Source organism: Schistocerca americana, chromosome 11, assembly GCF_021461395.2.
Source record: "Schistocerca americana isolate TAMUIC-IGC-003095 chromosome 11, iqSchAmer2.1, whole genome shotgun sequence".
Classification (NCBI taxonomy): Eukaryota; Metazoa; Arthropoda; class Insecta; order Orthoptera; family Acrididae; genus Schistocerca; species Schistocerca americana.
In genome coordinates, this window is record NC_060129.1 from 76,760,074 (window position 1) to 76,780,918 (window position 20,845).

A 20,845-nucleotide genomic window follows, 5' to 3' on the forward strand; every position below is an offset into this window, starting at 1 on the left:
AATCAATAATTCATGATAGGAAACACAGTCATAGCTCAGTCACTCAAAATGATTCTGAAATTTTACTTGTTAGAATGAAATCAGGCAATGATTCTTCTTCTCTGCAGGCTCGTGCTTTGCGGCAGTCTGCTAATCTGTACAAATAAAATGCCTCGTAATTTTGGGAGCGTTGTATAATCAGTCGGGGAAACCTCATATCAAGCGGATATTTGGCTTTGGTGAAGTTTAACTTTCCGAAGAAGTAATGGAGCTCTTGGATTATTAAATTCAGGTTCGTATCCAGTCTTTCGGAAGTTCCCTTCTGATTAACAACTACGCAATATATCGATAAATATCATTAATTCTCAAATTTCAAATACACACCTTTTTTGTGAAGGAGCAATCTATATATATTTCCTCTTAATCGTACGGTTCGTATCAGTTATCTTCTGTGATAAATCTCAATAATCAGATTACAGTTCATCCAAACCAAGCTCAGGCTAATCGGCACGAAGACAATCTCGGAAGCTCCCTTTCTTTTTTTTCTAACAACCACCAGAGAGAGTACTACAAAGAATACTTATGCGCTCATGGCATAGCTATTGTATGAACTACTTTTCGCATGGATTCTGCGAGTATGAAGATAGAAAATTAGTAAACGTCATTCAAGGGTAGAATTGTATCTGAATAATTCATCGAATATAGAGAGATAGTATTTAAGAAGTGTAATTTCGTGTTGTAATAACTCTGAAGGTTAGATTTGTGCAGTTTATAGCACAGTTGTAATTTTTTTGGAATGGCCAGCTTTGCAGCTCAGTAAGGTATCGGCCTCAGGTGGCGATACGTCAGTAGAGCAGCGAGCTGTGTGTTTACGTTGCTTTCTGTGCATTTATAGTCAATTGAGAAGTGAGTCCTACTTGGACTGAAAGGATGTGTGCACATTGTATACGGATGCAAGAGAAACTGCCTACAGTTTGTGAACAGCTTTTGGCCACGAGGCTCCTACCTCAGGGTGTAGCAGTGGCACAGAAACTGGTGCGTCACCCGGAGCACCTGAGGTGAACCTCGTTTCACCCGAGGGCTCTTCTGCTGAGGGACATTCTGATGAACCCGATACGCTAGATCCACCCTCACCGCAGTGTGAATGGCAGGTGGTAACGTTTTTGCATCATTCGAAGTGGATAGACAGTACGGACGTTGGATGTTTACCCGTGTGAGTGAATGGGTGGCCATTCCTTCATCACAGTCCGAGCAGGCACATGCAGGTAGGGGTTTGCCAGTTATTGGAAGCTTCAATATTTCACTTTATGGAGCCCCTCAGGAAGGTAGTGTTCGGGGGGTGCAAAGAAAGCTAATGTGCACTCAGTAGGTCTGCCAGTTGGCCTCTTCAGAGATGTGGAGGAGGTGCCGCCTGCGGCTATCGAGCATGCAGGGTGCAGTTGTCTGCCAGTTGTGGCTCACATCGGCCCTGGTGACACCTGTCATTTGGGTTCTGAGGTCAGTTTGTACAGGCAGGGTGGGACTGCTGTAATTCTCTGTACGAGAAGGTCAGAAACAGATAGTAAGTGTGCTGCACCGTAGGATGTGCTGAGGAATAATTGTTAAGAAAAATATTCCATACTTTGGGCTGTTTTTGAGCCAATTTAGGATCTAATTAGCCAATCGGGGAGGTGCATGTGCAAATTCGAGTAGCTCGCCAGAGAGACAGTGTCGCCACAAGTGTTTTTTTGTTTGGTTTCCTAAAACCAAACAAGAGAGTGATACAAAAATTGGACACGGGGCAGTGGGAAGAATCGAACCCGAGGCAAAGGCTGACAAGTCTCGTCCACGACCATCAATGGTACGAAAACAATTGACACTAATTGTGTCGGGCGGGCTGCTCGAATTTGTGTGTGCAGTGGCCTAATTGGCTAACTTCAATGCTAATTAACTCGGAAACGGTGCAGCGTATTATTTATATTTTTTTCTCAACTGTTATCTCTCAACACAACCTACACTGCAACATCCTTACAAGCTTTTCAGACTGTTTCAGACCACACAATGTACGAGGGTTGTTTGAAAAGTTCTCAGAATCGCCACAAGAGGTCAGTGCTAGTGCAACAAGTTGTACATGTGATATTCATTGGACTGGTGCCTGTTAACACATGCCACGTCAGTGCTCTTGGAGAGAGCTGTGGCAGTGATGTCGCTCTGTTGTTGTTCCCGCGTAATGATTTGTGGAGATGGAAAAAATCGAGATTCGAGCAGTGATTAAGTACTTCGTAAGGAGAGGTATGAAAGCAAAGTACATTTGTGCCGATTTCCAGAATACACTGGGGAACTCTGCTCCTTCGTATTCAACTGTTGCCAAGTGGACAAATGAATTTAAATTTGGTCAGGCAAGCTTAGATGGTGATTTGCACAGTGGCCGGCCGAGATGTGTGACTAATCCAGAAATCACTGCAAAAGTGCACAAAATGATCACAGAGGATCGCCGATTGAAAGTGCGTGAAATTGATCACACATGCCAGATGTCATCTGAAACGGTATATCACATTGTAATTGAAGAATTATCTACAAGATGGGTACCACGACTCTTGATGCCGGATCAGAAACGCACAAGAATGGACGTATTGGAACAATGTTTGGCTCATTTTAGGAGAAACGAACAAGATTTTTTTGCGCCTGTTTGTGACCACAGATGAAAATTCAGTGCACTACTGTACTCTAGAGACAAAACAACAATGAAAGCAGTGGAAGCATTCTGATTCTCCGCCACCAAAGAAAGCAAAGACAATTCCTCCGGCGGGAAAGATCGTGGCATCAGCGTTCTGGGATATGAAGCGGATTCTGTTTGTGGTTATCTCCCCACTGGTGCAAACAATTACTGGAGAATTCTATGTTAACCTCCTGGACAAATTGCAACAAAAGATATGGGAAAAAAGGCCAGGTTTAGTAGCAAGGAAGAAAGTCATCTTCCATCGAGACAATGCGCACCGACACACGTGTGCCATCGCCATGGCGAAATTACGCTAACTAAGGTATGAATAGTTGCCAAATCTGCCTTATTCACCTGATATGGCTCCATCAGACTTCCACCTCTTCCCAAAACAAAATTGTTCTTGGTGGACAGAGGTTTACTTAAAACAAAGAATTGATAACCAGAGTTTCAACTATTTTGCGGGCCTGGATGAAACTCATTTTCGAGATGGGATTGAAGCACTGGAACATCGATGGACTGAGTGCATTAATCTACAAGGAGACTACACTGAAAAATAAATAAATGTGTCAGCGACGTAAGTACTTTTTTTAATTCCGCTCTGACAACTTTTCAAACTACACTCGTAAAAAAAACAATATGGCTGACAAGTTGCGAACCTATCTGTTGCTGTTTGCTGATTATGCTGTGGCGTACAGGGAGGTGTTGTCGTCAAGTGACTATAGGAGGAAAGAAGATGACTTGCACAAAATTTCTAGTTAGTGTGATGAATGACAGCTAGTTCTAGATGTAAATAGAATAAAATAAGGTAAAATGGTTCAAACGCACAGGAATAATAATTCCAATGTCTTCAAATACAGTATTAGTGGGTTGCTACTTAACACAATAAGGTCAGTTAAATATATAGGAGCAACATTGCAAAAAAATACAAAATAGTTCAAGCACAATTCTAACGGGGAAGGCAAATGTATCAACTTCACTTTAATGGGAGAATTTTAGACAAGTGTTCTTATGTGTAAAGGAGGCTCCATGGGATATAGCTTTCTGTTGCTGTGTTTTTGAATGGAGCGGGAAATTAACTAATAGTGGTACAAGATACATTCTGCCTTGCACCATACGGTGGCTTATGGAGTAGATCTAGATGTGGGCTCATAAGTTCTCCTTGGGCTATGATCCATCTCATAAGGAAAGGTGAGGTTTTGGAATTGTTCTAATGTTTATCGCTCTGAAAGGTTTTGCGCACGTCACGGACATAATGAGAGTGATGAGATACAGAATTGCTGTAATTTGATTCTCCTTCTGGAGCCTTTGTAGAGTATCTATAGCTACAATTACATACTTGCTGGGCAAGCCACCAGCCAGTACATGGCAGAGTGTATGTCACACCACTTAGCCTAGACTCAGTATATATGAACCGGTGCCCTCTAGTTCACCTATTCTTCACCAAGTGCAGCAGCTCCACTTTCACCATTCAGACACTCAAATAATTATATATATTTTTAAATAATGGATGATCCTGGTTGGAATGTAACAATTTTATGAAAAGGATAGTTGCTACTCACCACATAGCGGAAATGCTGATTTGCGGATAGGCACTACAAAAAGACTGTCAGAAAGTGAGCTTTCAGCCAACAAGGCATTTGTCAGAAACACACACAACATATATGTATTTCTGACAAATGCCTTGTTGGCCGAAACCTCGCTTTGTGACAGTCTTTTTGTTGTGCCTATCTGTGAATCAGCATCTTCTCCATATGGTGTTTAGCAGCCATCTTTTTCATAATATTGTTATATGTATTTTTGTTTTCTTTACCAAATAATTAGTGTGTCGTATTAATAATTCCATTTATCCCAAACAGACATGCTGCACTTTTCAGTCTGCTGCTATTTAATAAGCAAAATCGAGACTCCTGGCTGTTACCAGCCTTCAGTTTCTCCACTCGGTTGTTCTATAATCATTGTCTCCTACTTTCACCAGAAAATGTTGGACTGGAGTATTCTGAGGTCTGTGAGAATGTCAAGATCTCTGACCTAGCGCTAGATGGCGCAATGGTTAGCACACTGAACTTACATTCGGGAGAATGACGGTTCAAACCTGCATCTGGCCACTCAGATTTTTGTTTTCTGTTGTTTCCCTAAATTGCTTCAGGCAAATTCTGGGTTCCTGTAAAAGGGCATGGCCAATTTCCTTCTCCATCCTTGACACAATCTGTGGCCTCGATGTTGATGAGACGTAAAATCTTCCTTCCTTCCTTCAAGATCTCTGCCAACTAACTCCATCCACTACATGTTGTCCAATGAAGACAAAAAAAAAAAAAAAAAAAAAAAAAAAAAAAATACTGGAACATATAAAAAAACGTTGCCCATGTATAAATAACACACCTTCTAGGACTACTTCCACATTTTTGTCCCTTTGCATTATCGTTGAACTACACAATACAGTTGTTTTAAATTGAAAGTAGCAAAATAACAACATGAATTACTTACAAAAGAATGGAAAAACTAGTAGAATCGACCTTCGGGATGGTCAGTTTGGATTCTGGAGAAATTTAGGAACACACAAGGCAGTGCTGATGCAGTGACTTCTCTTAGAAGATACCTTAATGAAATGTAAAGAATACATTCATAGGTTTTGGGAGTTTGGAGAAATCACATTCATAGCTTTTGGGGTTTGGGGGAAGCTTCTGATAGTGTCAACTGGAATACACACTTTGACCTTCTGAATGTAACAGGGGTAAAATACATGCAGTGAAAGTTTATTTATGACTTTTACAGAAACTAGACAGTAGTTGTAAGAATAGGCGGGTGCAAAAGGAAACCAATGTTATTCAGTCTGTACATTGAGGAAGCAGTAAAGGAAACGAAAGACAAATTAGGAGTAGGAATTAAAGTTCAGGGAGAAGAAATAAAAACTGTGAGGTTTGCCGTTGCAGAGACTGCAAAGGATTTGGTAGAGCATTTGAACGGAATGGACAGTGTCTTGAAAGGAGGATATAAGATGAACATAAACAAAAGCAAATCAAGGATAATGGAATGACTCAAAATAAATCAGATGATGCTGAGGGAATTAGATCAGGAAACAAGACATGAAACTAGTAGATGAACTTTGCTATTTGGGCAGAAAAATAAGTGTTGATGGGTGAGGTAGAGGGGATATAAAGTGTGGACTGCTAATGGCAAGGAAAGTGTTTCTGAAGAAGAGGAATTTGTCAACATGAGTTCAGAGGATAAGGAGTTAAGTATTAGGAAGTCTTTTTCTGAAGGTATTTCTTTTGGTGTGAAGCCGTATGTGCAAGTGAAACATGGACGATTAACAGTTCAGACAAGAAGAGAACAGAAGCTCTTGAAATGTGGTGTTAGAGAAGAATGCTGAAGGTTTGATGGGTAGATCACATAGCTAATGAGGAGTACTGAATAAAACTGGGGAGAAAAGAAATTTGTGGCACAACCTGACTAAAAGAAGGGATTGGTTGGTAGGACACACTCTGAGACATCAAAGGGTCATCAATTTAACATTGGAGGGAAGTGTTAGGGGTAAAAGTTGTAGAGGGAGACCAAGAGATGAATACAGGAAGTAGATTCAGAAAGATGTAGGTTGTAGTAGTTATTCAGCGATGAAGAGACTTGCATGTGATAGAGTAGTGTAGAGAGCAGTCTCCAGACTGAAGACAAAGGTGACAACACAAACAAAAGCAACTCCCCACCCCCACTCTCTCCCTCTCCCCCTCTATCTCCCCCCCCCCCCCCCCCCCCCTCTCTCTCTCTCTCTCTCTCTCTCTCTCTCTCTCTCTCTCTCTCTCTCACACACACACACACACACACACACACACACACACACACACACACTGTCTTTCTCAGTTATAGATGATAAAGGTACAGAAATTTAATATCTTTAATGCATACACATACGGAGATTTCACAAAATTTGATCCTGCTGAATTCTGTACCTTCTCAGCTCAACAGCACATACTTCCAGCCTACCTACTGAAACTGAGGCATCTTCATTATCATCCATGGATTCTCAGGCTCCAGATCTGTTTTCTGTTGCATGCTTGGGAGTGCAACATGCACTAGAGAATTTGTCATAAAGCTGTGAATTTGCCATTCACAAAAAAAAGTGTGTGTGTGTGTGTGTGTGTGTGTGTGTGTGTGCGCGCGCGTGTGCGCACGCGCGCCTGAGGCAAATAATTAGATATGCAAAAATATCAAATACGAGGGCTGTTCAGAAAGTAAGGTTACTTTTCAAATTGTGCGGGCAACATACATTCAATTATCAATGTCTCTAACTGTGTGTGTGTGTGTGTGTGTGTGTGTGTGTGTGTGTGTGTGTGTGTGTGTGTGTGAGTGGGTGGGGGGGTAAACATGTTCCAAACATATGTTCACAGTTTCAACTGTACAGCATATTTCGTTTGTTTTTGACAGATACAAATGTTGGATATGTTTTAGTGTGCTCGGCGATTTTTGATTACTATAAAATTAATGGAGCAAAAAATTCGCATCACATTTTGTGTGAAAAGTGGAATCCAGTGCTCTAAAACACTTGAAATGAAATGTTGGTGATGGCATATGATGAGTCTTAAAAAAAACAACGGGGTTTACAAGTGGTACAAGCTCTTCCAAGATGGCCAAGAAAATGCCAATGATGAACCTCGCTCTGAATGCCCCAGCACATCAGCAACACATGATGACATCGAAGCTGTGAAAAAAATTGTTTTGGAAAATCGTCGAATTACCGTAAGAGAAGTTGCCAAGGATGTTGGCATATCAGTCGGCTTGTGTCATGCAATTTTTTCGGATGTTTTGGGCATGAGACGTGTATCAGTGAGGTTTGTTCCAAAAGTTCTCAATTTTGATCAGAAGAACCATCACATAACGCTCAGGAGCTCTTGAATGATGTAAATGATGATCTTGATTTGCTCAAAAGGGCCATAACTGGTGACGAAATATGGGTTTACAGCTATGATGTGGAAACCAAAACCCACTCATCCCAGTGGAAGCATTCTGGAGAGCCAAGACCAAAAAAGTATGCCAAGTTCGATCAAATGTCAAAGTTGTGCTCACTGCCACCCCCCACCCCCACCCCCTCCAAAATTACTGTGGCATAGTGCATCATGAAGTTTTGCCTCAAGGCCATACGGTCAATAAGGAATATTACCTTGACGTTTTGCGCCATTTGTGAGAAATGATATGCAAAAAAGTCCAAAATTGAGGAAAAATAATTCATGGCTTTTGCGTCACGATAATGCTCCTGCTCATTCAGTTGGAAAAGACCTATGAAAGAACAAAGATTTTCAATAGTTGAGGAAATAAAAACTGCATTGCTGGAAGTACTCAAGGCTGAATGAAAAAGTGCTTTTGAGAATAGTTTCGAGGATTGGAATAAGCATTGCGACTAGTGTATTGTATCTGAGGAGGGTTATTTTGAAGGGGATGACATGAAAATTGATGAATAAATAAATATTTTTTCATGAAAATATAAAGTCACCTTTCTTTTTGAACACATCTAGTATAAAGTAGTGCTTCTATTTGGCGATTTTAAGAATGCTTATGATTTCAATGGACAGAGACTCCCTCCTCAGAACTAGGAAGGACTATACAGTCGATTGGAAAACTGTTGAAGTAACTAAAGAATCTATTACAAACACAATATCTAAAGGTAAATTTTGTTGGAACAGCTTCTAGTCCCTTCCAAGTTGTATCAAAAGTTGAGACTGTTTGTCACTACTATTTTTCAATTGTCTACTGTAAAAAGTTATAAGAGACATGAAAATAGAGGAAGTAAAGCAGAAAGTTGATAACTACAAAAAGCTGGGTAGATTGGAAGAAACACTAGATTGTTTTGCTTTGCAGGGGATCATGCGATAATAGTTGGAGTCGTACGGACCATAAAGAAAAGGCCAGAATGTCTGCTTAGGGAGACAGCTGAAAAGCCTGGTCTTCAAATATATTTTGAAATAACTGTATTGGAGTCGTACAGACCATAAAGAAAAGGCCAGAATGTCTGCTTAGGGAGACAGCTGAGAAGCCTGGTCTTCAAATATATTTTGAAATAACTGTATTGGTGATCAATGAAACTAACTTCTCAAGAATTCTAAAAATCAAATACAGCAACATTAAGAAAATTGGATAGGTGCTAGTAGGCCTCGCACACAGAGGGTTGCGTGCAAACTTTGTTATGTATATAGACAATCCACCCATTCTATAATTAAGAATCTTGACAATTTTTGCCTGTTATCAACATTGATACTGGCAAGATATCAGTCCCAGGGATTCCAAGATTTTCAAGAATGTTTTATTTCAGTAATATAAATGTGATAAAATAGAAAGTTGTAGTGGTTAATAAAAAAGGAAAAGAGAAGAAAAGAAAAGTTTGAAAATGTGGGAAGAAATGGTTAATAAAAAGGGGGTTTTAAAATTGTTAATGACCGTGAAAAAGGGAAAGAATGAAATGCAAATCGGACTTCGTATTACAGAAAAGTTATCGGACTTCGTGATTCGGAAAAGATATTGTTGGGGTGGTCCTTGTGGCGTTTCTGAGCAAACGTCAAACCAATTTCCCCTACAAAAATTATTGAAAGGATCAGAGAATAACAAAATGTGATTAACAGGGGGGGAGTGGTGTAGATAAGAGTTCATCCTTTACCATGTTAATGTGTCTTCTTTCATGCGGCGTCTAGGTCTTCAAAAATATCCTACTTCATTTCTGCGTGAAAAGTCTTAGCTGCTCCGAAGTCTTGCAATAAATTTTCACTGTCCAGGAATTACTAATGTATGCAAACTAAAACCATCTTGGTGTTGAATGCAATATATTTTACGTTGCAGCTTTCAACCTCCAAATTTCGTACAAACTTTCACAACACATCTGCACATCAATGAGTTTTTTCGTCTTAATCCAACCAAGACTAGCTAATAAGTTTTTTACATCTGAAATAAGCTTCGGCTCTCAAGAGACAAAAAACTGATAGAAAACAAAAAAAAAAGAGTGTTACAATTTTAGTATTTTCTCTGCTGTCGAGCACTCATACCGCTGCGACGGTATAATTTATATCTGAGGGAACGAGTGTAGCGCGGCAAAATTCAAAGTCCCGCTACAAAGTTATGGAGGAGACAGGCGACCATTATTATAATAATCAGTTGTTCTCCTTTCAGGCTGACTGGGTCGCAGGGCAAAAGTGAAACATCGGGCAAGGAATGACTTTACTGCTCGTTTGACACATTTCAGAATTTATCGATCATCAGTTCCGCAGGAGTGGGCAGACCAGTCTGCGAATATTTGTCTCACATGCAACTTGAAGTGGGGGTGGGGGCTGCTATGTAACCCAGTATACTGTAGAAATAATAAAAAGAAGACACCAATGTTTTTTCAGTCATTAAATTTCCTATTTTTTTCCATTAAAAGATTTCCCAAGATTTCCAGGCCAAAATTCCAAATTTGCCTAAGATCATTTTCGTCCTATGGTTGGTTGGTTGGTTGGTTGTTTCGGGGAAGGAGACCAGACAGCGAGGTCATCGGTCTCATCGGATTAGGGAAGGACGGGGAAGGAAGTCGGCCCTTTGAAAGGAACCATCCCGGCATTTGCCTGGAGCGATTTAGGGAAATCACGGAAAACCTAAATCGGGATGGCCGGACGCGGGATTGAACCGTCGTCCTCCCGAATGCGAGTCCAGTGTCTAACCACTGCGCCACCTCGCTCGGTCGTCCTATGTGGGAACAAATTTTAGTTTACTGCTTTTCACAGCTACAAATGAAATTTGAGTTGCTACGTAACTTTTTAGTCATTACTCTTTGGTCACATTGGTCTGAAAACAAGATATGTATGAATAACACCTCATTTTTTCTTTTCAAGAAGAAATTTTTGACTGTAATACATTACAACACATTTACTGCAGCTAAATTTATAATGTTTTATTGTAATGTGCAGTACATACTAACACTTTGTGGTTTACAGAACGTCTTCAGTTGAAGTGTGGGTGTTTTTTTTTTTTTTAAATCCACAGCTATTTGATGAAGATTAATTTTTGAAAGCACAAAATGGTTAGCAAAAGGTACTACATATAACCTTTTGCAGAAAGACTTTGTGCACATTGGCAGTAAATGAAATTTTGTTTGCTACCATTGGAGTGAGAACGAATTTGTGAATGTGCAAACAAAAAACTGTTGTGCTGAGAAGTACGTACATTACTTAATACTTTACAGACCGAGCCCGAGCGTAGCTCATGCCACATTACCGTGTTCAAAAGATCACGTGAAGTGTAGCTCAGGCCGCAATTTTCTCGATTCAGCTTACGTCTTAACTTGCCCTTGAAATCTCAAAATTAGTCAGGGAAAAATGGGGAAACTTATGGCAACCTTGATTATGCCCAGGTCTGCCAGACAATGAGATAGTGTCAAAACTAAGTGCACAGTAATAAAATAATTTTCTCATCTCTCTCGCAGTTTTATCGAGAAAGTGAAGTGACATTTAGTAACGACGACGATGCAAACGGTGCGCATGTCCCTCAGACGGCGGACAACATCCCGCTGCGCATAATGCTGCTGCTGATGGACGAGGTGTTCGACCTGAAGCAGCGCAACCAGTGGCTGCGGCGGCGCATCGTGACGCTGCTGCGCCAGATCATCCGCACCATGTTCGGCGACATCGTCAACCGCCGCATCCTCGACTACGTGCTGCTCATGACCAGCCCGGACCAGGTGGCGGACTACCTGCGCGCCTTCAAGTGAGTGGGGAGTACTTTCCCTCTGTAAGCTGGCTTTTTATTTTAAACAAAACAGTTAGTCTAATTACCCAGCAATTCTGTAATTTTGCTCCCTCGGGCACTATAGATTTCTGTCACAGTAAAAATTATTTTGCCAGTTTAATATTTTATTTTAGCCCTTGGAAATAGTCAGTGAAAGTCTGTGACTGTAAAAGCAGCAGTTTTGTTTGTGTAGACCATCCTCGGATTCACGTTGCATCCAATCTCGGTAAAATGTGGAGCTGTCAAAAAAATTGTCTGTCATCTGTGTCGGGAATGACCAAGTGTTGTGGATAATATCGTGTTGACCATTTGTAGTAATACGTGGAGGTGAGCCCTCTACGCTGCTGACGAGACACAGCCAGATGTGCCGAGTTGACGTGGCGATAACCTATGCCGGAGCGACGTAACGGTGACGTATGCCGACAACTGCGAGCTGCTTGTGTGTTGTAAATGGTCACCACAAAAGCAGCCACGACACGCAATTGTTGCTGATAAATACAACAGAGTATTACAAGTAATAAAATGTTCTGCGCAATAGCGCTGTGGTCGAATGAATTCCCGTTAAAATCCAACATTTCATCCCCGTCTGTGGAGGACATTTTTGAGGGAGATTGTAGATTTTTTGGGTGTCCAAATTCACTCCCTGCCTCGCTAGTGACTGCAAAAAAATTCTGTTTGCATCTGTCTCCTTGCAATGGCGTGACGTCACACGTTTTGAATATCCAAACGGAACTGGCTGTTGTTGACTGTTCTCTTCTGCTGTTGCTGTTACCCATGGAAGAAGACTGGTACACATCTTCCTCAGCACCAGAACCCAGATATCATTTAATTTCACGCCCTCCGCCTTCCTATTGAAATTCCTGGGTGTTTTACAATCTCTATGGTCTCTCTGTATAACCTTTTGTGGTATTCACTTGTGGCTGTGAGTACTTGAGTCATATCAAAATGAATGTGGTGGTCTCACGACCACAAAACCTGTTCCAAAACAGCTGATCTGTCTATCTCCCCTCTTGCACAGTTGCCCCTGTGCTCTTCTAGTTGTTTCTTTGAACATTGTTTTTGTAATACCCACATATTCCTCCCCACAACTACACGGAATCCTATAAATTCTTGCTTTTTTCAGTGGATTGTGAGCATCCTTCGCTGATTTTGGATGCTCCTGTATCTTCTGGGTGGGTTTGTAGATTACCATAATGTTCAATGTTTTCAAAATTTTTCCTATGCGGTCAGTAACATCCTTTCGAATTCACAAGCGCCTGTGCATCACTGTGATGATCAAGTATTCTGTCAAAAGCTCAAAGCCATGTCTGGCTTTGATGTGCTGAGTAAACCAAAAATGTTATAGATGTGGACATCGATGCATGAAATTTTGATCTTCACAGTTTTGTTCATTGACAAAATAACATATGCACCTGCCACTCAGGAATTTCCTTTATTTATTCCCTGCACTATGCATTTTGGGAAATAATTCCCATTATCAAGTGTGAACTTAATGTATTATATCAATATTGATCAGCCAGAAAATCATAAGCAACTGCCTAACAACCAGATGTCACTTTGGCGTGGATAAGAGCGGGGATGCATCATGGCATGGAAGCAATGAAGTCTTCATAGTTTGCTGGAGGTAGCTGGTACCACCACTGCACACGAAGGTCACCTGATTCCCATAAATTCTGGGGAGGGGGCCAATGAGCTCTGATGTCACGTTCAATCACAACCCGGATGAGTTTGATCGGGTTCATATCAGGTGAGCTGGGGGAGGAGGGGGGGGGGGGGGGGGGCAGCACATCAACTGGACCTCGCCACTGTGTTCCTTGAACTACTCCGTGCTGCTTTCATTGAAAAATGCCACTGCTGTCAGGAAACATGTTTCATTGAGTGATGTACATGGTTTACAACCAGTGTACAATACTTCTTGGCCATCACAGTACCTTGTGCAAGCTCCACTGGACCCACGGATGCTCACGTGAATGAGCATAACGGAGCCGCTGCCAGTTTGCCTCTGTCCCGCTGTACAGCAGTTGTTCCTGTGGAAGGCAACAGATTTGCGCCCTCCCATCAGCACAATCAAGAAGTTTGTGGGATTTATCAGACCGTGTAACACTGTGCACCAACATCCAATGCCAGTGGCCACATGCACACTTCAGGCCCATTTGCCAGTGTCGTGGTGTTAACATCGACACATGCACGGGTTGTCGGCTGTGGAGGCCCATCATTAGGAGAGTTCGGTGCACTGTGTGTTCACACTCTGCACAGCATTAAAGTCTGATGTTAGTTCTGCCACTGTTTCCTGCCTGTCCTGTTTTACCGATCTGCCCAGCCTACGATGTCCGACATCTCCAACGAGGGGTGGTTGCCCAACCCCACGACCTCTGGACGTGGCTTCACCTTGGTTTTGCCAGTGTTGGAAACACCACATTTCTGAAATGCTCATCCCAAACCTTCTGGGCCATAACATTGTGCCCTCAGTCAAAGTCAGATAGATTGCACGCATTCTCCACAGACAGCATGCTCTCTGAAACTACATGCCAAGTGACGCTGCTATCACCTGGATGTGTTTATATCAATAGTAGGTCAGTGGTAAATTTTTTTGACGTGGGATTCGTACACTGCCTTAAAGATGGGAGAAAGTGGTGGCCGGTGATGAAAAATACTGGGTGATCAAAAAGTCAGTATAAATTTGAAAACTGCATAAATCACGGAATAATGTAGATAGAGGGGTACAAATTGACACACGTGCTTGGAATGACACGGGGTTTTATTAAAACCAAAACAATACAAAAGTTCAAAAAATGTCCGACAGATGGCGCTTCATCTGATCAGAATAGCAATAATTAGCATAACAAAGTAAGACATAGCAAAGATGATGTTCTTTACAGGTAATGCTCAATATGTCCAGCATCATTCCTCAACAATAGCTGTAGCCGAGGAATAATGTTGTGAACAGCACTGTAAAGCACGTCTGGAGTTACGGTGAGGCTTTGGCGCCGGATGTTGTCATTCAGCATCCCTTGAGATGTCGGTCGATCACGATACACTCACGACTTCAGGTACCCCAAAGCCAGTAATTGCACAGACAGAGGTCTGGGGACCAGGGAGACCAAGCGTGATGAAAGTGGCCGCTGCTGAGCACACGATCATCACTAAATGACAAGCGCAAGCGATCTTTCACGCGTCTAGCAGTGTGGGGTGGTTCTTATAAAACACCATGTCATTCCAAGCATGTGTGTCAATTTTTACCCCTCTATCTACATTATTCCGTTGTTTATTAAGTTTTCAAATTTATACTGATTTTTTGATCACCCGGTACTTTGAATGATACATGTGTAACCAATTTATTTCATTAAAGCCTCAAATGTTGGGGAAACAAAGTTGTACACCTTGTAGGATAATCCAAAAATGAAGCAGGGAGTGTATATACAGAACTGCACAAACATGTTGTGTAGTAGGTAGTACACTACATAAATGGTGAAAATAATACATCATTTACATTTTGCTTCATCATGTCAGTTTTCAAAATCCTCGATCATGCGTAAATGTCATCATCAAAAAGAAGGCTTTTCACTTAGTATATTCATACTATTTAGCAGTGTATCATATTATTGTATAATGACATGTTACACTTTTATTGAAAGCATTTTAATTACTGTGCAATTTATTATTATATGTACATATATTTTTACGTATTTACATTCCCTATATTAGGGCTCGGCAAGAAAAAATACAGTGTACGTATGAGGTAGTGTCTCGTGGTGTATTGTCCAGTTTAGTTGTGCTGCACTGTTGTCAGTATTATGGGCGAGTATTTTGCCCGGTCTGTGTTTTTTCATAAGTTGCGATGTACACATAAAGAAAGTAATGTGTCGGAGTTCTGCTGCCATATTCTGTGTAGATACCAAAGTTAGCATGAGACCTTTTGAACAGATAACATGTGTGTTTTTATGCAACTCCATTACAAATAAATTTTTCCCATACAGTCTCCTTGCATCTCACATAATCACCTAGAAACCTGTGTGTTGTCAATGGACATAAAAAGATTTTAAGATAGGAAGCTCACAATATCACCACGGGAATGTGCTCTCTCTGATTAGCACACAGACAGTCTGACTTGTGAAAGAATTTATGCACAAACAGCCTCTGTTCACATGTAAATGGCGAATCGAGACATTGATTTGTAGCGATTTATGTGAAGGGTGTTAACATTGGCAATATTTCACACAATTTACATCATTTCACAATGTACAGGGGTAAACAATCATTTGATGTTACTGTATTTCTACAGTGAAAGGCCTATTCTTGATGATGACATGTATATGTGTTGGAGAATTTTAATGTCGGACGTGCTGAAGCAAAATGTAAGTGATATATTATTTTCACAATTTTTGTAATGTACTAGAGTCTACACGACATATTTGTACAGCTCTGTATATACACTCTGTGCTTCATTTTAGTATTCTTTTAGCTTCTGCAGTACTGCTTGAAAATTGTCCAAAGGCTGAAATTGCAGTCCTTTCTACAGTGAACAGCAAATATGACGTCCTTTAAGAGAAAAATACGTGGGTATTTATCTCATTTAGGTGTCACTTTCACCTGTGTAACACTCATATTCTCCACTACTCCACAACTCAGGAACAGCTTTGTGCCAACTGATGAAATTCAAAGTGTGCATCACCATGCTTGAAGTTCTGGCTGAGGCAGAATACTATGAACGCTATTCTGTATCGTCTAATGCAGACAAAGGAAATCCAATACTAACCAGTGAGATTGGAGAATCTATGAAGGAGATGAAAAATGGAAAGGCAATGGGAATTTATGAGATTCCTGTGGAACTGTTAAAGTCATTGGAGAAAGAATGACAGGAAAATGGCCAGAGGACTTTACAGAAAGTATCTTAATACCTATAGAAAAGAAAAAGAACAGCAAAAAGTGTGAGGAACATAGAACAGTGAGCCTGATATCTCATGCAGCCAAAGTCTTGCTGAGGACACTCAACAGAAAGCTATATGGAAAGCTGAATTGCGTAAAAAGAAATGAACAATTTGGTTTCAGGCAAGGAGTGGGAACTAGAGATGCCATTGGGCTGCTGAGAGTGATAGGGGAGAGGTACTTGGAGAAGAAAAGGTAGGTGTATGTTGTGTTCATTGATTTTGAGAAGGCTTTTGACTGTGTCAGATGGGACAAACTGATGGAAATCCTAAGGAAATGTGGAGTTGACTGGAGGGATGGACAGCTAATTAGAAATTTATATTTGAACCAGAGAGCAAGAGTAAGAATAGGTGGTGTGATGAGTGAAGAAATGGAACTGGGAAGAGGTGTAAGACAAGTTTGTTATTTATCACCAACACTGTTCAATATACATCTGGAGGAAATTATTAGTGAAAGTTTTGATGGAAGGAGGGGAGTTTGTATAGGGGGTCGGAGAGTAGAGTGTATAAGATTTGCAGACGACATGGTTGTGATGGCAGAGTGTGCAACAGACATGGAACAAATGTTAGATGATCTAAACACAAAATTAGAAGAATATGTAATTAAGATTAAGAAGAAGAAAATGGTAATTGGAGGAAAGGGGAGGAAATGCTGCATGAAAATAGAGGGAGATGAAATAGAGCAAGTGAATAACTTCAATTACTTGGGAAGTGTAATAATGGATGATATGTATTGCTCAACAGAAATTAGGAAAATAATTGAAATGGCAAAAGAAGGATTCAAGAGGAAACAGAAATTACTTTGTGGACCACTAAACGAAGATCTGAGGAAAAGACTTGCCAAATGTTACCTCCGGAGTGTTGCACTATATGGTGCAGAGACCTGGACATTGAGGAAAGAAGATTGGAGGCACTAGAGATGTGGATATGAAGAACAATCGAAAAAGTGAAATGGGAAGACCGAGTAAGGAATGAAGAACTATTAAGAAGAGTTGGAGAAGAAAGAAACATGCTGAAAGTTATCAGAAAGAGAACTGGATTGGACATTGTTTAAGGAGGGACTGTTTATTGAAGGAAGCAATAGAAGGAATGGTGTGGGGGGAAAGGGGGAAGAAGTAAAAGAAGATATCAAATGCTGGACAGTATCAAAGGAGGCAAATATTCAAAAATGAAAAGACTGGCTATGGACAGACAAAAGTGGAAGAGGCTTAACCCGTGACAAGACCTGCTGTAAGGCAGAATACTGTACTACTACTAATGCAGACAAAGGAGCAGTACTTTGATTTTTTATAGTGACAGCTTTCAGTTTTAGAATGCAGCTTACATTCTTGTTTTATTTTTGCATTTCCTTTAACTTGAGCTATCACATGATGACATCAGTTATGGCCAGTGTCACCAGTCCAGATTATAAGTGCTCCCACTAGACTATTCTGTCATTGGCTCTGCTGTCTCATGTGCTATGATAAATGTGCAAAATAACATCATTTTTTCCGTAAACAAAGCTGCACAATTAACGTATTAGGTTGTCACAAAAGTTTGTAGCATTTTTGTTTTCCATGTTGGTATTCCAGTTGCTATGGCTTTATTTATCGGCTGTCATGTTTTATAATAGGTTTTCAAAAAGAAACGAGCCAGAGTCATAATTACAGAAACCAGTACCTGTATGGTAGAAATATTGTCTCTGGCTGTTCAGACAATTTTCCCACTGTGACACAAGGCGGTGAATGGCTGTCTCATAAAATTCCTGGGGTAGCGATGTTAACCAGTTCCGCACTTGCAGCCGGATGTCGTCGTCTGAGGCGAATCATTTGCCCCTCAGAGCCTTTTTAAGGGGATCAAAAATGGTGCAATCACAGGGAGAGAGGTCCCGACTGTACGGAGGGTGGCCGAGAACCTCCCATTTGAATTTCTGCAGGAGTGCCGCGACTGTGTCGGCTGTACGAGGCTTTGCATTGTCGTGGAGCAGAAAGATCCCACGGGTGAGATTGCCTGGTCGTTTTGATTTGATCACTCGGTGAAAGTTGGTCAGGGTTTGCGAGTAATGCTGGGCATTCACTGGTGTCCTGTGCTGCAGAAAGTGAATCAGAAGGGGGCCATCTTGTTCAAAGAAGAATGTCAGCATAACCTTTCCTGCACTTGTGTGGATGGGCTTGGCTTTTTTCCGTGGTGGTGACCCTGGATGCTTACACTGGAGACTTTGTCTTTTGCTTCCAGTTCGAAGTGACGACACCGTGACTCGTGTCGAAGACCGTGTGTCACCTGTCGGGCACACACTTTGTGCGTTTGTAGTCATTTCTTCACGACGGTGTGAACACTTCCGATGCTCCATCCGAACGTGGCTGCTACGGCTTTCACTCCGCCACTCGGTGGTCCTAGGAATGATTGCATCCACCAGCTGGACGATGTAATCGGTAATACAGTGTGGTGCTCCAGACACCCGTTCTTCCCTCGAGCACTTGGGCCGAGCCTTGCCCCTCACGAGGGACGTGCAGTGTTCACCGTACATTTGTGACATTCGTCGATCAGTGTCTGTTCCTCCTCCTCCTTTCGCTGTCAGAAAATGAACGACGCCCCTCTGCTCTTCTGTTGGTGCCTCCGTGTCACTGTGTGCAATGCAACTGGCAGCATTGGACGATTTATACGTGCTGCTGCTAGCTCTGTATAGTCATGTGATGTGCAGACGTGCCCTCTAGTGACGGGCTGTGAACTTCCACGCTCTGTTCAGAACCTCTCCTCGTTACACACGTCACAATACTACCCTCCTGTCACCCGTTCGCTCAATCCAGACTCCGGCTCGTATCTTTTGAAATGTCCCTTATATTTGTAGTTCACTGTTGCTGCTTGAGGGCACATATTGTCATTTTGTGATTTGAAGATCATGAGTGGAGCTGTGGATGATAGAAAATGGAGTTCCAAGTATAGAAATCAGAACATTTCCAGCGTATTCTTACGTGAAGAGTTCAATGCAGGGTGACTGCAGTGGGGGCAGCCAGAAATATTTGCAGCATATATGCGAATAATGCCATTGGACAGAACATGGAAAGAAAATGGTTTTCTCACTTAAGGAAGGTTGTTTTGACATTAGTGACTCTCCATGTTCAGGTAGACCTTTGGGGTTTAATGCTAATCTTTTAAACACATTAATGCACAGTGATCCATTTTGGTGTACTTGAGAACTGGCAAATGTGATGAACTGTGATCATTCCACCGTTGTGTGACATTTGTACGCAATGCTTAAGGTTCAAAAATTGTGTGTTTAGGTAGTGCACACACTAAGCCAGAATCACAAAAATCAGCAGGTGGCCATATGTGCTTCTCTGCTTGATTGTCATCAGTTGGCTCATGAACAACAATGACCATTCTCATCATGTATCGTTACTGGTGAAGAGAGAGACACATTTATGCTAACAAAAATGGTTCAAATGACTCTGACCACTATGGAACTTAACTACTGAGGTCATCAGTCCCCTAGAATTTAGAACTACTTAAACCTAACTAACCTAAGGACATCACACACATCCATGCCCGAGGCAGGATTCGAACCTGCAACCGTAGCAGTCGCACAGTTCCAGACTGTAGCGCCTAGAACCGCTCGGCCACCCCGGCCGGCTTCATGCTAACATAATGAAAAGAAAGGAATAGTCATGCCCAGACAGAGCAGCAACTCCCCATACAAAGACCGATGTGCATCCACAAAAGATAGCGGTATGCTTCTTGTGTAAGGGTGATGATGTACTACGAATTGCTTCGGCGAAGTGTAACAATCACTGCTGACACTTGTTGCTAATGGCTGAGATGTCTTGCAGACACAAACCAAGGACAATGACCGTGAAGACTATGCAAAATGATGCTACTCCACAATAACGGGTGCACACATTCTGCTAGACTGACACCAACACAACTCCTATATAGTGTTTTTAAGTCATTTCCCACCTACCTTCTTCACCTGATCTAGCACCCTCAGTTTTTCGCCTTTTCCGCTCTCTATCGAACAAAGGTCAAGAATCTCCTTTCCGGCTGAAAATGTACTCCAAATGTGGCTCTGTGTGTTCTTCACCTCGGAGCGAAGTGATTTCTACAATCTCTGTATTCAAAAGTTACCACAACATTGGCAAACTGTTGTAAATAGTGGAGGAGAACATTTTGTTGTTGACTAGATTCTCTGTTATGTGTATCTGTTGTGTTAGTAAACGTATGGAAGAATACTACAACAGATGCACCAACCCAATATGTTATTTACATAATGGTATCATGAAACTTCCAAAAGCTGCTTAATGCATATTCATTTACTGACAACGAGTTTCAATCAGGAGACTATCTTCATATTGCGGATACTATTACATCAGGTTAAAGGAAGATTCCTTGGCGTCAAGTGCATAATTGTTATAAGTTATGGTATCTTGTCACTTATACGTGTGGCCACTGTGTTATACTACTTTTGCTATTAGCCACTAACTGCACAAATTGACAGTCCTTTGCAGTATTCAGCTTAATGTCTCACAAA

General features: G+C 41.4%; 1 protein-coding gene across 3 annotated transcripts in view; it reads left to right on the forward strand.

Annotated features, from left to right (window-relative positions):
- LOC124553802 (sorting nexin-13-like) overlaps window positions 1–20,845 on the forward strand; it is a 419,627-nt gene that overhangs the window by 340,463 nt on the left and 58,319 nt on the right. For all 3 annotated transcript variants that reach the window (XM_047127777.1, XM_047127778.1, XM_047127779.1), the window contains one exon: window positions 11,181–11,395. In XM_047127777.1, coding sequence (XP_046983733.1) covers window positions 11,181–11,395 — 215 coding nt within the window. The remainder of the gene's footprint in view (window positions 1–11,180; window positions 11,396–20,845) is intronic.